This window comes from Plecotus auritus, assembly GCF_963455305.1.
Source record: "Plecotus auritus genome assembly, chromosome: 8".
NCBI lineage: Eukaryota > Metazoa > Chordata > Mammalia > Chiroptera > Vespertilionidae > Plecotus > Plecotus auritus.
In genome coordinates this window covers 38651519-38669158 of record NC_137782.1, presented here as the reverse complement: position 1 = coordinate 38669158, position 17640 = coordinate 38651519, and the positions used below count along the sequence as shown (strand labels likewise).

The window sequence follows — 17640 nt, the reverse complement described above, 5'->3', positions numbered from 1 at the left end:
TCGGCCTGTGAACTGAAGGGTCATGGGTTCAATTCTGGTCAAGGGCATATGCCTCGGTTGTGGGTTCCATCCTCAGTAGGGGGCATGCAAGATGCAGCCGATCAATGATTCTTTCTCATCATTGATGTTTCTATCTCTCTCTCCCTCTCCCTTACTCTCTGAAATCAACAAAAATATATATTAAAAAAAATAAAGATTTAGCAAAAGAATGTATTTAAGCCAAAAGGTGGCCAGAGGTAATTACCATCGGTGGGCATAATTTCTGTGTTTGCTGAACAAAGGTCCACTCAAAATCTCTTCAAAGTCCATATTAATAAGATTCTTTTTAAAAAGTAAAAATTACCTCTTAAGAATTGATCATGTAATTTGATCTGAATATTATTTTTAAGCCATAATTATCACAGTGAGAATCTTATAGCAAAACTCTAAAGAAATAACCTAAGAATTTTTATTTTATTGCATTGAAAGATATGGCAACATTAACAGCAAAAACAACATAGAAGATACTTTTTTATCATAATAATATATGACCCACCATCATTCTGGTCATAAGGGGGACTTCTTTTTCCTCAGAGGGAGAAAGCCTGGGTTATAATTTAACTTTAAAAGTCTTCACTTAGTAAGACAGTTAGTTGGCAGAAGGAGGATATTAGACTAAACTTTTTATTATTGTTAATTATGTAATTTTTCTCTTAGGTTAACTGGACTCCTGAGATTAACAAAGAACACTTGCTGCAGGGTCTGCTTCCTGATGTACAAGTACCAACATCTGTAAAAGATATGCGCTATTGCCAGGTTTCATTTCAAGATGATCATGTGTCTTTGGAAAGTGCATTTACAGTAAGGTTTGTGGACATATTACACGTGAAGGCATTTCAAAATTCAGCAATAAAAATACTTTTTTCAAAAGCACTCATGTGAAAGTTCTTTATAACGTAGGAAATATGGTAGGTTGTCTTTGGAATAAAACCTTACTGGAGATAGTGATTCGTTTTTAACATCATTATAGCCCTGGGCTTAATTAATTGGCCCTCTAGTATCTGTAAGAACCAGAACTTTCAGTAAAGGAAAGTCTTCCTAGTGCAAGCAACAGTGAAACACCTGCAAAATGAAAGACACGAAAAATACGAAATATACAAGCTAATTAGTCAGTGTATTGTTCAGAAGGAAATATTCCTTGGTTATTGATGAGTTTCAAAGCTCACTCCAACCAGACCCAATATATAGAACTTATAGAAAAGGGGAAGGCAGGTAAATATATTAAAAATCTTATCTTTCACATTCACCTATCACTTCTTTGGCCATCTCTTTTCTGGCAACCTCCTTCATTTCAATTCCTCTACCCATTTTCATACTATTTCCAACACTTTAAATAGCTCCATAAAATTTTCAGATGTACTATTTTCCAACTATAGCCAGATCTCTTAATGGTTATTCTTAACCTTATTTTCTTTCTCAGTGTTCTCGTTATAATTTCTTTTTAATCCAGCATAGATATTATGATTTAACATTTAAATAATTTTTTTCTGTCAGTATTCTGTACTCCCTTTGTAAGCTGTCTTTATTTACTCTTGGGTTATTTGGAGGGGAATTATTGCATTTGAGTTTTAGAAAGTGAGTGATACATATATCTTTAGCATATTGTAACTAATTTAAATTTTTTGTACAATGAATGGTGTGACTAAAACGTTTTAACTTGGTAACCAATTTCAGACCCCTACCTGATGAACCTAAACATCTAAAGTGTGAGTTGAAAGGAGCAAAAACAGTACAGATGGGCCAAGAGCTTCAAGGGGAAATAGGTTAGTATGTCCAGCTTAAAAAAAACAAACACAAAAACTTATATAATATGTATTTATGTTCATGTTTTGACATACATAATCTGAAAGGAAAGCTTTGGGTTTATATATAATTATTGGCTTAAAATCCATTGTCAGAAAAGATTGAAGTGTTTTCACTATTTTTGCCCAGGTTGACATACTGTGAAGTTAATTTGGTAAAAAGTTTGTTGGAAAAAATGTTGGCTCATATCAGTGAATAAATATGTATCCTGTACTTTTCATATATCTAGAACAGTGATTTTCAACCTTTTTCTTCTCTTTTTACACATAAACTAATGGTAATTATCTACCTTTTTTGCTCCAGAGTGACTTTTTAAAAAATCAGGTGCCTACACTTGTATGTCTGGTGTGAAGAATTAATCATATACAACCTTGTTATGCAATTTGATTAATAAGCAACTCTATTATATGATCTATATATTTATGGTTTAAGACAGGACATTCACACTGCACGGCTTTTGTTATGTTAGCCAGTGTCATTTTTTAATTTGCCAATCTAAGGGAAAAGAGGTCAGTGTCCCTGACTAAATAGTCAGGTATTACAGGTTTTACAGATTCTTGTGGCACACCAGGGTGTCAGGGCACACTGGTTGAAAATTGCTGATTTAGATATGTAATACTAAATTATTTTCTTCAAATTTCCATGGTAAAAATCTGGTTAGCATCAGTATCATTTTAAATATATAAATACAAATGTATATATGTATATTCTTGATGTTTTTGTTGTGATTGATTATAAGGTAAGTGAGTATAAGTATACTAATAAAAGGGTAATATGCTAATTAGAAAGGGAGACCTTCTGGACGTCCTTCCGAACAAAGCCATGGTGGCGGGGCCAAGGCAGAGGCGGTTAGGGGTGATCAGGCCAGTTGGGGGTGATGAGGCCGGCAGGGGGGGGCAGTTGGGGGTGAGCAGGCTGGCAGGGGGGAGCATTTGGGAGCAAGCATGCCGGCGGGGGGGGCCAGTTGGGGGTGAGCAGGCCGGTAAGAGGGGGAGGCAGTAGGGAGCGAGCAGGGGGGGGAAGTTGAAGGTGGCAGGCCAGCGGGGGGCAGGGGGCAGTTGACGGTGATCAGGCTGGCAGGGGGAAAGTTGGGGGTGAGCAGGCTGGTGGGGGGTGCAGTTGGGAACAAGCAGGCTGGCGGGGGGGCAGTTGGGAGTGATCAGGCCAGCAAGAGGGGGCAGTTGGGGGTAAGAAGGCTGGCATGGGTGTAGTTGGGGGCCATCAGGCCGGCGGTGGGGGAGTTGAGGGCAAGCAGGTCGGCAAGGGCGGGCAGTTTTAGGCGAGAAGGCCGGCGGGGGTGGGCAGTTGGGGGCGAGCAGGCCAGCAGGCAGAGTTAGGGGTGATCAGGCAGGCAGGCAGGAAGGTGAGCGGTTAGGAGCCAGCAGTCCCGGATTGCGAGAGGGATGTCTGACTGCCAGTTTAGGCCTGATTATCGGGCCTAAACCAGCAGTCGGACATCCCCAAAGGGGTCCCAGATTGGAGAAGGTGCAGGCTGGGCTGAGGGACCCCCCCCTCCCCTGGTGCATGAATTTCATGCACCGGGCCACTAGTTTTTTATAAAAATACAAACAAGTACAAAGAGTGAGTTTTTAGGCATAATTTTATTGAAGTATATAAGTGTATTATTTATAGATGTTTGTATCTTTTATTAAAAGATAACTCTTTAAAATCAAACTTTCCTTTTAGTTGTAATAGTTACAGATCAGTATGGAAATCTGATTCAAGCATTTTCACCAAGTTCTTTATCTGCCTTGGGAATTGCTGGTATTGGACTTGATAGCTCACAGTTGAAAACTACCTTTCAGGTATGGCTGCTTTTCACTATAGTTGGCTAATGCCATTGGTTTACATATGACCGAATTGGGGAGAAACTAAAATAACTAAAAGAAATTTGATTTTAATGTTCATAGCAAAAAAGTCATAAAAGAAATTACAAAACCTTTTTGTAATTAAAATTTTTGAACATATGCAAAATATAGATTAAATAGTATAAATAAATCCCATTCTCCCATCAATCAGCTTCAAGTCATTACTTCCCTCCTTATCATATCATTTTGAAGCAAATTCTTTATTTTTTTTCCAATTTTTTTATTGATTAAGGTATTACATATGTGTCCACATACCCCCAATACCCCCTGACTCCGCTCCCATACATGCCCTCACCCCCCATGCTGTCTCTGTCCATTGGTTATGCTTATATGCATGCATACAAGTCTTTTGGTTGATCTCTCCCCCATACCCCCACCCTCCCCTACCTTCCCTCTGAGTTTTAAAAATCTGATCAATGCTTCTCTGTCTCTAGATCTGTTTTTGTTCATCAGTTTATGTTGTTCATTATAAACCGCAAATGAGTGAGATCATGTGATATTTATCTTTCTCTGACTGACTTATTCCACTTAGCATAATGCTCTCCAGCTCCATCCATGCTGTCACAAATGGTAGGAGTTCCTTCTTTTTTACCGCAGCGTAGTATTCCATTGTGTAGATGTACCACAGTTTTTTAATCCACTCATCTGCTGATGGGCACTTAGGCTGTTTCCAAATCTTAGCTATGGTGAATTGTGCTGCTATGAACATAGGGGTGCATATATCCTTCCTGATTGGTGTTTCTAGTTTCTTGGGATATATTCCTAGAAGTGGGATCACTGGGTCAAATGGGAGTTCTATTTTTAGTTTTTTGAGGAAACTCCATACTGTTCTCCACAGTGGCTGCACCAGTCTGCATTCCCACCAGTAGTGCACGAGGGTTCCTTTTTCTCCACATCCCCGCCAGCATTTGTCATTTGTTAATTTGTTGATGATAGCCATTCTGACAGGTGTGAGATGGTACTTCATTGTCATTTTGATTTGCATCTCTCGGATGATTAGTGACTTTGAGCAGGTTTTCATATGTCTCTTGGCCTTCCTTATGTCCTCTTTCGAAAAGTATCTATTTAGGTCCGTTGCCCATTTTTTGATTTGGTTGTTTATCTTCCTTTTGTTAAGTTGTATGAGTTCCCTGTAAATGTTGGAGATTAAACCCTTATCGTTGATATCATTGGCAAATATGTTCTCCCATGCAGTGGGCTTTCTTGTTGTTTTATTGATGGTTTCCTTTGCTGTGCAGAAGCATTTTATTTTGATGTAGTCCCATTTGTTTATTTTCTCTTTAGTTTCTATTGCCCTAGGAGCTGTATCAGTGAAGAAATTGCTTCAGCATATGTCTGAGATTTTGCTGCCTGTGGATTCCTCTATTATTTTTATGGTTTCCCGTCTTACATTTAAGTCCTTTATCCATTTTGAGTTTATTTTTGTGTATGGTGTAAGTTGGTGGTCTAGTTTCATTTTTTTCTTTTGCATGTATCTGTCCAATTTTCCCAACACCATTTATTGAAGAGAATGTCTTGACTCCATTGTATGTTCATGCCTCCTTTGTCAAATATTAATTGAGCATAGTGGTTTGGGTCATTTTCTGGGTTCTCTATTCTATTCCATTGGTCTGTATGTCTGTTTTTATGTCAGTACCAGGCAGTTTTGAGAACAGTGGCTTTGTAATACAGCTTGATATCTGGTGTTGAGATCCCTCCTATGTTGCTCTTTTTTTCTCAGGATTACTGCAGCTATTTGGGTTCTTTTTTTATTCCAGATGAATTTTTGGAGAGTTTGTTTTAGGTCTGTGAAATATGCTGTTGGTATTTTAATGGGGAGTGCATTGAATTTATAGATTGCTTTGGGTAGTATGGACATTTTAATGGTGTTGATTCTACCAATCCATGAACACAGTATGCTCTTCCATCTATTTATATCTTCCTCTATCTCTTTTTTCAGTGTCCTGTAGTTTTCCGTGTTTAGGTCTTTTACCTCCTTAGTTAATTTTATTCCTATATATCTTAATTTTTTTGGTGCGATGGTAAATGGGATTTTTTTCTTAGTCTCTCTTTCTGTAAGTTCACTTTGGTGTATAGAAATGCCATAGATTTCTTGTTGTTAATTTTGTCTCCTGCTACATTGCCCATTTCATTTATTAAGTCTAATAATATTTTGATGGAGTCTTTCGGGGTTTTTATGTACAGTATCATGTCATCTGCGAATAATGACAATTTTACTTCTTCTTTTCAAATTTGGATACCCTTTATTTCTTTTTCTTGTCTGATTGCTGTGGCTAGCACTTCCAGTACTATACTGAACAGGAGTGGTGAAAGCGGGCATCCCTGTCTTGTTCCTGTTCTTAGAGGAAGCAAATTCTATACATCACATGATACAATCTGCTTCTTACCATTTTATGTACAGAGTCATATACTCTTTCACTCATTGCTCCTAAATTATAATGTCTTCCTACATCTTTAGTTATATTACATACCCATCAGCATAGAAACATGCTGCAATACCTCTCATTTAAAAAAAACACCACACACATACCCCCAAAAACCACTACCACTCCAAAACTTCCTTTGGCTCTGAATCTTGGTCCTCTACTGCCCTATTTCTCTTTTTTTTATAGTTTAACTTCTTGGAAGAATTGTATATATTCTCTGTTTTCACATTCCCAGGCAGACCCCATTCAACATGTTTTTCTGTCCTATTCCGTCTGACCAAATTCATTGTCAGTTTTTAGTTCTCATTCCATCTTTCAGACCTATCATCATTTTTCATTATAAATTTAGACTCCATCACCTTAGTATGGCCTAAAATACCCAGTAGTATTCCTCCACAGCATAATCTCCCACCTTTCTTCTTTCATAGCTTAATATTTGCCAGCCAAGTAGACTTTCTTTCTTCCAACAGTCATTTTACAACTGATATGTACTGTCTTGACTCACTTTCAAACAACAGGAATCTATCCCCAGTCTCTGCAGAGATAAAAGAGCTTTTTGTGTTTTTTAAATAAAAAATAGTTTTAATATATCATTGTTTCTTAAAATCGTTCCATTTCTGCATCTACATGAAATGTCCTGCTCTTCTGAAGTACATTCCTCTGATAAATTCAACATTAGACCTTAACAGAGTGCCTTTAAGAATTTTATTTTGAATTCTATTTGTACTTATCTGCAATTTGCAAAGGCATAAACAGATTACATTTTCAAGATTTGAAGTAAAATCAGAATAACTTCCAACATGACATAAAAAATAAATCACCTCTTCAAAAGGGCTTTTGGTGTTTCACTATTAAATGTGACATTCTGGCCCAGCAGGTGTGGCTCAGTTTTGAGCATCGACCTATGAACCAGGAGGTCACCAGGTCACCATTCATTTCCCCATCAGATTATATGCCCAGACTGTAGGCTCGATCCCCAGTAGGGGGACATTAAGGGGGCAGCCAATCAATGCTTCTCTATCATCATTGATGTTTTTATTCCTCTCTCCTTTCTTCCTATCTCTGAAATTAATGAAAACATATTAAATGTGAAATTCTAGGTTATACTTTACATATTTTTAACTTTCAATATGTTTTACTAATGAATATTCAATTTGTTTTTAAAATATTAAAAAATCCCTACTGGCTGTGTGCTCATTGGGGTTTTGGGGAGATTAATGTGGATTATTTTACAATGTCTTTTTACAAAAAATATTCTACAAACAGTTGTTTACAAACAAAGCATAAAATTTTAAGTCTAATTTTTAAAATATGATGAATTTGTACTCAGTGGAAATTTAAGATGATGAAATCATTAAGAGTCAGTATTAAAATCCAAATACTACAGTACTCATGCCAGTATGGAACTGGTTTATGTCATTCAATCACATTGTAAAAATTACAAGCTAGTTTTATTGATTTCCATTAATATGATGTGTTAGGTATTCTAAGTACCAGGGATTAATCAGTGACAAATCAAAGCTCCTACCTTCTTAGAGATCATGCAATATGATCCTTCTTGGAGAGCATGCAATAGGTAAGACATGACTGATTAGAAGAAAAATAAATCATGGTAAGGGAATAGAGTGACATTATATAGATTGGTCAGGGAAGACCCCTCTGAATAAGATATCCTATATGCAAAAACAAAAAAGAAAAGCCATGTAGATATCTGGTAAAGAATGTTACAAACAGAGGAAAAGAGCAAGTGCAAAGGGTATTGGGCAAGCACCTGCTTGGCTGTGTGGGAACAGAAAGGAGACCATGTAAGTGTAAATGAGATAGGATTTAGGCAAAGTAAGATAAAAGTACATAGCCAGACTTTTTAGATCTCTCCTTCACAAAAAAAGAAATTCAGTTTCTCCTCTGAAGGAAATGAAATTCATGGTATGCTAATGTTGACATGTGTGCAAGTTATTTGCAATTGTTTTACCCAGAAGCATATTTTCCTATCTCTCAATGTACTTTTTTTCCTCACTAGGAAAATACACAGAGTATAAGTGTAAGAGGCATCAAATTTATTCCAGGTCCTCCTGGAAATAAGGAACTTTGTTTTACTTGGCGTGAGTTTTCTGACTTTATTCGAGTACAGCTAATTTCTGGACCACCAGCTAAACTTCTCCTTATAGATTGGCCAGAATTAAAGGAGGTAAGTAACTTCCTGCCTTGATTGAAAGAATTTAATATATCACATGGCTTCTTTCAGCTTGTCAGTGGATCAAAATAGATATATTTTGTTGTTAAAGTAACAGATAACAGGAACAGTAATAGCAAAAGGGCAAAGAAATACGATTCTTTATACTTCATTATTTAATTCATTACTGTGTCCTTGTTTGTTAAAAAACAGCATAATAATTCAAATCCTAAATACGTTATATTTTCAAACATGTATAAAAGTGAAAATAGTATAATGAAACTCTTAATGGTTTTTGCCAGTTTTGTTTCATTCTCTCTCACTGACTTAAAAAATGTTTTTGTTGGAGTTTTAAAACACTTATCAGATATCAAGTCATTATAACCATAAAAACTTAAATATGTCTTCCTGTGCAAGTACTTAAATCTTAAAATCTAATTCTGCAAATACCTGTCAAATCTGTTACTTTTGTTGAGCTTTTACTAAATTTTTAGAATTGTAATATTGAAATGTTTACATTCTGGCATTTACTTATGGTATAGCAAGGCACCTTTTGGTATGATAGCTTACATTTTTTTTCTAAGGGAAAATGAACTCATATGACCATGGTAGTAGATGAAATTTACTTCTAAAGAAGCAGATCATTTAAGAAGAGTTTATGTGCCTGTGCCCTAGTTTGAGATTGTCCTTTTTTTTTAATCCTGAGAATTTTTTCCATTGATTTTTTTTTAGAGAGAGTGGAGGGGAGAGGGGAGGCAGAGAGAGAGAGAAACATCAATGTGCGAGAAACACATTGATCGGTTGCCTCTTGCATGCACCCTGACCTTTTATTGAATTATTAATCATTTCTATGAGGATCATTAGTAATAATATAATTGACTTTCAAAATTTTATTTTAATTGATGAAAGAAGCCATTTGTGAGTAGAACAGAGATAGACTATATGATGATTTTATAAGTACTAGTATACAAATAATTAATATTGTTTGACACATATTTAATGCTTCTTAAAATATTTATATGTGTATCAGTCTGTTCCAGTGATTAATGGAAAAGAATTACAGCATCCTCTCATTGTTCAACTTTGTGATCAGTGGGATAATCCAGCACCTGTACCTCAGGTTAAAATAAATATCATAAAAGCTAACAATTTAAAGGTAAGTTTTAAATGTCCTTAAATAATTTTCGCTTAAAATTCTCAATTTCATTCTTATAATAATGTCTTTAGGTGTCACATTGTTTTAAATGTAGTCTTACATAATATAACGTCTATAATTGCTTAGTTTAAATCAACTTAAAGATTTTTCATAATTATTTTATGGAAGTAAAGTTTATATCTTACAAGTACTGTAAGAAGGGGCAGTGTTCTTCAATTATGACTGTTTGAGTATTTATTGTATAATACTAATATTTGGATTTTGGATTAGGATGAATAGATAACACTGACAAGGTGTGACTGAAGGGCAGATATAATGACCCGCAGTATGAGTTAAGTAACAGGTATTATTGGGGAAACTTACAAGCTGAGGATAAGCAAAAAAAGTCGTGATAGGTACTTACCAGGGCCTAGGCATAACTGCTAAAACTACCCTGGGCTGTTCTAGGTTATGGGCCAGGCAGGTACATGGCCTTGTAATATTTGGGGGCAGATAGTGCTGGATATTAGGAAGTCAGATATTAAGTATTCTTACCGAAGTATTGGGATAACCAACTGCTTAGGATCTGCTAGGGACTTTGAATGCTTGGTGCAAAGTTGGAGGCCCTTCTATGAGGGGAAAAGCAAGAAGTTGCCAGATTCTTACAAAGTTGTGTTTTGACACAATCCCTCCTATTGGTTGAAGGGAATTAATTTGCTCCCGCAAGGTTGTTACCAGGCAACACAGAGAGAGTTCCTGAGGTAATATTCAGCCAGACTTGAATTTTAGTGAATGAAAACAGTTGATAATATGTAAATACACAGTTCTCTTGAAATTAATCTATTAGTTCAGTAAGAATCCCAATAGGGATTTACCAGGACCTAATAAGTTGATCTTAAAAAACATACAAGAGAGCCATGGCTGGTGATTCAGTTAGTTGGAGTGTCATCCCCTATGCAAAAAGGTTGCCGTTTTGATTCCTGGTCAGGGCACATGCCTAGGTTGAGGATTCGGTCCCCAGTTGGGGCGACAGGAAACAACAGATCAATGTTTCTCACATCGGTGTTTCTCTCTCTCTCTCTCTCTCTCTCTCTCTCTCTCTCTCTCTCTCTCTCTCTCTCTCTCTCTCCCCCCCCCCCCCCCCTCCTTTCCTCTCTCTGTAAAATCAATAAACATATTCTCGGGTGAGGATTAAAAAGAAAAAGACATACAGGATTTTAAAGTGCCGAGAATCCACATGGGCTTGTTTTCATAGTAAATTAATCAGGGTTAAAGTAATCTGTCAAAAAGATGATATTGCTGCTATACAACCAGAAATAGACTTGTTTCTCTGGCTTAGCAACAAGGATTTAGGGCCTATTTTGAGAAAAATGGGTTGAAAGACAAGGGATCAGAGGGTAAATGTGACAGGTTCAAATATAGGACTTTATTCCATCATTTCACTTACTTGTCATTTTTGCCTCTCCAACTATTGGTGTGTGTTTTTTTCTTCATCTACTATAGTTATATAATCTTTAAGCAGAAATAAGTATTAGGGTTTAGGAGTGTGATTTTCTGCTATCACTTTACAAATTCACTTTTGTTCTTTTTTTAAAAAAAAAAAAAAATATATATATATTTTTATTGATTTCAAAGAGGAAGGGAAAGGGAGAGAGATAGAAACATCAATGATGAGAGAGGATCATTGATTGGCTGCCTTCTGCATGCCCCACACTGGGGATCAAGCCCACAACCCAGGCATGTGCCCTTGACCGGGAATCAAACCTGGGACCTTTCAGCCCACAGGCTGATGCTCTATCCACTGAGCCAAGCCAGCTAGGGCTCACTTTTGTTCTTAATGTTTGTTTCTAAGAGGGTAAAACTGATTATTTTCTATCCCAAATAAGAATATGACTCTAGTTACTAGATAAAAATGCTGACAGACTTTTCTAACCAATGATTAGGAACTGTGGCAACTGATTCTTAATCACCTGAAAGTGGAAGCTTGGTTATCACTATGAAGGTAGTATTGCAACAAAGATTTAGAAGCACATTTGATAGACATAAAGATAACAATGAGCCTTGGCTGGTGTAGCTTAGTTGTTTGGAACATTGTCCTATACACCAAAAGATGGTGCGTTCAATTCCCGGTTAGGGCTCATACCCAGGTTTTGGGTTCCATCTCCAGTCAGGGCAAATATAGGAGGCAGCCTTTTGATGTTTCTTGCATCAGTGTCTCTCTCCCCCTCCCTCCCTTCCTCTTTCCCTTCTTTCCTCCCTCTGAAATCAATGAAAAAAAGGATATCCTTGGGTGAGGGAGAAAAAAAGATGAAGTAATGATGGACATAGTATTATGATGCCTTGAATTGTGTGTGTGTGTGTGTGTATTTATGTTTATTTCTCCCATGCCATCCCCCAGAACCCCAATTTTGGAATATACAGTATTTGTGAAATTAGAAAGTTTGTAGGTTTTAGAAGTGTGTGCAACTATAACTTTTTAATTACTAATAGAGAAATTGAATTTGATCTCTAGAATTTTCTAATTATTTTATTTTGTTTTATTTTTAGCTCACTCCTTCAAACCAACAGTATAAAACAGATGAAAGGGGCAGGGCTAATTTGGGAGTGTTCAGTGTTTATGCTCCTAGGTAAGAACTGAGAGTTTACTGGATATTAGTATTATACAGACTGTTTTTTCTTATTATTTGCTGAAGTTAAGAGTAATAAACTGTCCTGGCCAGTGAGCAATGGTTAGAGTGTCGGCCCAACCACTGCAGGGTCGCAGGTTCAACTCCTGGTCAGTGGCATACTAGTATACCTGGGTTGCAGGTTTGATCCCTGGCCTCTGTTGGGGCACCTGCGGGAGGCAACCTATCAATGTGTCTCTCTCACATCGATATTTCTCTCTCCTTCCCTACTTCCCTCCCTCCCTCAACTCTCTTCTAAAATCAATAGAAAAAATATCCTCTGGTGAGGAATTAAAAAGAAAAGAGTAATAAACTAGCCTTCTGTTTAGTGTTAGGTGATAGAATGAGCAAGAGTAGTTTCCTAAATGAGTTAAACTATGTATAAATTCTCAGAATTTTTAGATTATAACTAATGTAATTTAAACCCTCTCCCCCGTTTTTTTCCTTTTTAGAGGAAAACATACTATACAGGTGAAAGCCATCCATAACAGGAATACCATAGAAGGACCTATAATTAAGTTAATGATTCTTCCAGACCCTGAAAAACCCGTTCGTCTCAATGTTAAATATGACAAAGATACTTTATTTTTAGCAGGGGGTATTTTCACTGGTGAGTAATTCACAGTTTTAAAATAAATTTGTAATGATAATTTGCCTTTCACATTAGTGGAATAAAGTATCTATTCTAGGTACTTTGCATGATAAAGAAAGCAAGTATGTAATAGCCTTTTAAATGACAAAGAAAGTACATTTGACTTAGCTATATGTCTTCTTTCACCTCTGTATCCTGCATTCCTTTAATGGTACATAACAAACTGAAAGTTCATACATAAACTGATAGCCTTGGGTAATTCAGTTTGCAAAAGAAATATAAACTGCTAAATGGCAAGAACTGTCAGGGCTCTACTAAATGTATTGCACTATTAACAAAATAAAACCAGATTGTTTAAGTTAATTTGGAAGGAAATACATCAATCAGAATTTATGATTAAAGATACTTCAGAACAACAAACATTTACTAAATACGTCCTATGTCCAGGCACTATACTTGGCTCTTAGTTCCAATAATGAATATGACAGTTTTCAATGAGTTCAGTCTAATGTAGGAGACAATCAAGTAAGCAAATAATTTAAGTGTAATCTAGCAGGTGCAAAGTCAATAGGAAATAGTATTTGCTTCATACAGGTTATTTTCTTGAAGACTTATTTTCTTGAAGGGATGAATTCCTGTACATAGATATAATTATTAAAAATTGTTAATTTTTTAATCTAATTTTTTTGGTCTGCTTCTTTTAACTACTTATGTTACATAAAGACATTGTCTTTATACTCGAGTGTTTTAAATGTTTGGGGAGATAAGACCTATTTTCTGTGACTAAAAAAGGAACAGATGTCAAATGAATGTTACAGATGATAAACATAAGGGGACTATTATGTGTAATAATAATTTAGCTGCTGTATGCTATTAAAAACCATAAAAGAAAATAAACAGCCCTAGCCGGTTTGACTCAGTGGATAGAGCATCGACCTGTCGACTCAAGGGTCCCAGGTTCGATTCCAGTCAAGGGCATATACCTTGGTTGCGGGCACATCCCCAGTAGGGGGTGTGCAGGAGGCAGCTGATTGATGTTTCTCTCTCATTGATGTTTCTGACTCTCTCTCCCTCTCCCTTCCTCTCTGTAAAAAAATCAATAAAATACATTAAAAAAAAAAAAAGAAAAGAAACATTGTATTCTTAGAATTCACAAAGCATATGGATTTATGACCAGCTGCCCAAATTTCTGGTTGCTGAATATCCACAGTCTAACCTTTTTGGTCTTACATGATAAAACTTACAGCATGGCAGTCTGTGAAAATAAGACAAGGGACTGTTAATAGCAAAGATGTATGTATAGATTTCTGGGAAAGACTTAGCACCAGAGTTGTCTGTCATGATTAATAAGTTTTATAGACAAATGCTTGGAGAATGCTGATTAAAGAATAGTGTTATTTTCATCAGATTTTATTAACATTTAAACAAGTTGTATGCTTTGACATACAGGCATACCTTGTTTTATTGAGCCTCTGAGATGCTGCTTTTTTACAAATTGAAGGTTTTGGCAACCCTGTGTTGAGCAAGTCTGTAAGCAGCATTTTTCCAACAGGTTAATTAAAAGTATGTACATTGTTTTTTTAGATATAATGCTATTGCATACTTAAACTACAGTATAGTGCAAACATAACTTTATATGCATTTGGGAAAGAAAAAAAAATGTATGGTAACTTGCTTCATTGTAGTGGTCCAGAACCAAATCTACAATATCTCCAAGGTATGCCTGTATAGTAAGTCTTCAGTTAACATCGTTGATAGGTTCTGTGACTTTAAATGAAACGACATATAACAAAACTAATTTTACTATAGGCTAATTTATATAAACCAGATTTAAGTTACTGTGACATTATTATAATAAACAACGTTTGAACCAAACAATGTTATTTGAGGACCTGCTGTGCAATTATTTAGCCAAATTCATTAGTTGAACTAGAAAGAAAATTAATTTTTTAATGTTCCTGACAGATTTTATGATTACTGTTATTTCTGAAGATGATAGCATCATTAAAAATATTAACCCAGCACGTATTACCATGAAAATGTGGAAGCACTCTAACAATGGGAACCGACCACCAGCAAATGTGAGTCTTGGGAAGCATTTTAGAAGTTATAAATAGTTCTTACATTGATCTTAAAATTAAATGTAATTTAAGTAAAAATGCAATATGTATATACTGAAGAACTAGGAATTAACCCACTACTTCACTTGGGATTTAAAAATATATCAGAATATTTCAAAACTGTTACTGAAAAAGGGCAGCCTATATTGTGATAGTTCTAAAACTTTCAGATACTTTACACAATAAAATTATCTTGTCTAAAGGACAGTGGTACAAAGTAAAAAGCATAATATCACTAAGATAATATAGAAAATGAAATAGTAGAGAGATATGATTGATAGACTTACTTGTTAGAGAAGGGGGATAGAGTGTTAAGAACAGTTTGAGGATTTAAAGCAGCATAGTCCAATGGAAATATGTCACGCATGATATTTCATATTTCTAGTAGCGACATTAAAGTGTAAAAAAAAAAATAGTAAGATTAAGGTTAATGTAGTTTTAACCTATTATATCGAAAATTATCTTACCAAGTCTTTGAATTTGGTTTGTATTTTATGCTTACACCACATCTCAGTTTGCACCACCATATTTCAAGTGCTCAGTAACCGGATGTGGCTATTGGCTACCATACCTTATACTATATCAGAAGGTCCCAATTTAACAATGCCTTTCATGATTTATGATTCATTGTAATTATCTGTTAAGGAAATTAACCTCCTTAATTGACACCATCAGTCCCATCAAGCATGTATTACCTTAAACTGTATCACCAACCGAGAGATCTATGTGCCCTTTAATAATGTCTTTCCACTGTGGCTAATCTCATATTGTGTCTTACATACATAGTAAAGATATATACATACAGGTATGTGTCTGTGTATTTATAAATTCAGATGTGATTTGAATTCACATTCAGTAAAGGTGATATACTAGTAACTTTTCATCCTAAGTATACTATGTTAAATGTTTGTGATTTCTCTCTCCCCTGTCCCCTTCTTTCTTCTCTCTCTAGGCAGAAACATTTAGTTGTAATAAAATAAAAGGTAATGACAAGGAAGATGGCTGCTTCTACTTCAGGTATTTTTCAAGTCATTTCATATTTTTATGCATACTTTGTTTCATAGTTAATCAGCCTTAGCCTGCCCAACTAGAGAAAAATAATTTGTGATTGAATAAAAAAAAATTATTTTTTTGCCAATAAGTTTTTTCAGAATATGTGTTTTAACTGTTTGTAAGCTTTGTAAAATGATTTGGTGAAAGATTGTTGTGATATATATGTTTTCAGAATTACCAAAGCCATCAGAAGAAGAATCACACTATGTTGTCAGAGTACTTTATAATATCTTACTCTATAGGAGATTTCTATAATCTTAAAGTTATGATCTTAGAAAGTTAAAAAAAAAAAGGCTGGACTAGTTTTTTACTGTTAAAGTACATATTACTTTGAGATATTGCTTCTGCATTCTGGACCTCTATTTTGAAATATGAAAAATTAATTTTGAGTAGGCTATGTCTAAAGTTTTGTTTATCTATTTTTAATGATAATTTTTTTTTTAGATTTTAAAATAAAGGACAGTGGCACAAAGCAAAAAGCATTATATCACTAAAAGATAGTATAGAAAATTAGATAATTATCTTGTTTCTTTAAAAGTATTAGTCCTTAAGTCATGTAGAAACTAAAAAATGCAGTTACAAACCATTGTTAAAATAATGCTGACATTTATAATTGCTTCTGTATTTACCTTTATTGAGATCTTTATTTCCTGTCTTCATGTTACTGTCTACTGGAATACACTTGATTTTATCATAATGTATTGTCACTTTTAGGATTCGGTGGATTTGTTTTGCTAATACTTTGTTTGGGATTTTTCCATCTACATTAATGCATTTTCTTTCTTACATATTCTTTTTCAAGTTTGATGTCTAGGTCATGTATGCCTCACAAAAATAACTGGACGAAGTGGTCCCTAATTCTTGATTTATTCTATAGGAAGGTCTTGTTTAATAGTGTCATACTACTATTTATGTATATACATGAATAATTTTAGGAGCAGTCACAAATCTTTTTATATTGTGTTTTTATTATTTGATAAAGGTATTTTCTAATTTTCATTGTGATTTCATCTTCTACCAAAGTTTATTCAGAAATATAGTGTTTAATTTGTAAATGTGCAATTTTCTTATTTTTTTTTTTTTATTGATTTCTAGCTTAATTGCACTTTGGTCAGAGAACCTACTCCATATAATTTCAATTCTTTGAAATTAATTGATAGTTATTGTAATATGTGCCCCTTTTGTAAATATTCCATGTGTACTACAAAATAATGTATACTGCATTTGAAGCACAATGTTTTTATGTTAATTAGTTCAAAATTTGCTATAATTTTTTTTTGTCTGTGTTTTATAGCAGTGAGTATGAGTGTGGATTCCTCTATTTTCCTTCTTAGTTCTATTCTATCATTGCTTATATATTTTAAGGCTTTCTTATTTACATATAGACTTAGATTATATATTCCTGGCATATTGAATCAGCTATCATTACAAAGTATTTGTCTTTTTTCTCTAGTAATGTTTTTGTCTTGAGATCTACTTTGGTAATACTACAGCAACTTTATGATTGACATGTAAAAGCCATCTTAGGAATTGTGATAGTGTTTGCATAAAATATCTTTTGTTCATTACTTTCGTATCTCTATTTTAAGAGTCTGACATTATACTTGTTTTTTAAAATAATGTCTTTTAACTGAAAAGTTTAGAGATTACATGTACTAGGTGTACCAGTTAATAATGCGGATTTTTTTTCAATAGATGGAGTTACACATATGTTGATATATATGTGATCTGATATGTATGCTATTTTGTTGTATTGACAGCAAGC

The 17640-nt window shown here is 34.9% G+C and overlaps 1 protein-coding gene across 1 annotated transcript in view; it reads left to right on the top strand.

The window, feature by feature from the left end:
- SMCHD1 (structural maintenance of chromosomes flexible hinge domain containing 1) overlaps positions 1-17640 on the top strand; it is a 168606-nt gene that overhangs the window by 107968 nt on the left and 42998 nt on the right. The window contains exons 26-34 of the mRNA XM_080684014.1: positions 697-845; positions 1714-1802; positions 3529-3647; positions 8157-8324; positions 9340-9465; positions 11992-12071; positions 12563-12720; positions 14668-14783; positions 15775-15839. Of these exons, the coding sequence (XP_080540140.1) occupies positions 697-845; positions 1714-1802; positions 3529-3647; positions 8157-8324; positions 9340-9465; positions 11992-12071; positions 12563-12720; positions 14668-14783; positions 15775-15839 (1070 nt within the window). The remainder of the gene's footprint in view (positions 1-696; positions 846-1713; positions 1803-3528; positions 3648-8156; positions 8325-9339; positions 9466-11991; positions 12072-12562; positions 12721-14667; positions 14784-15774; positions 15840-17640) is intronic.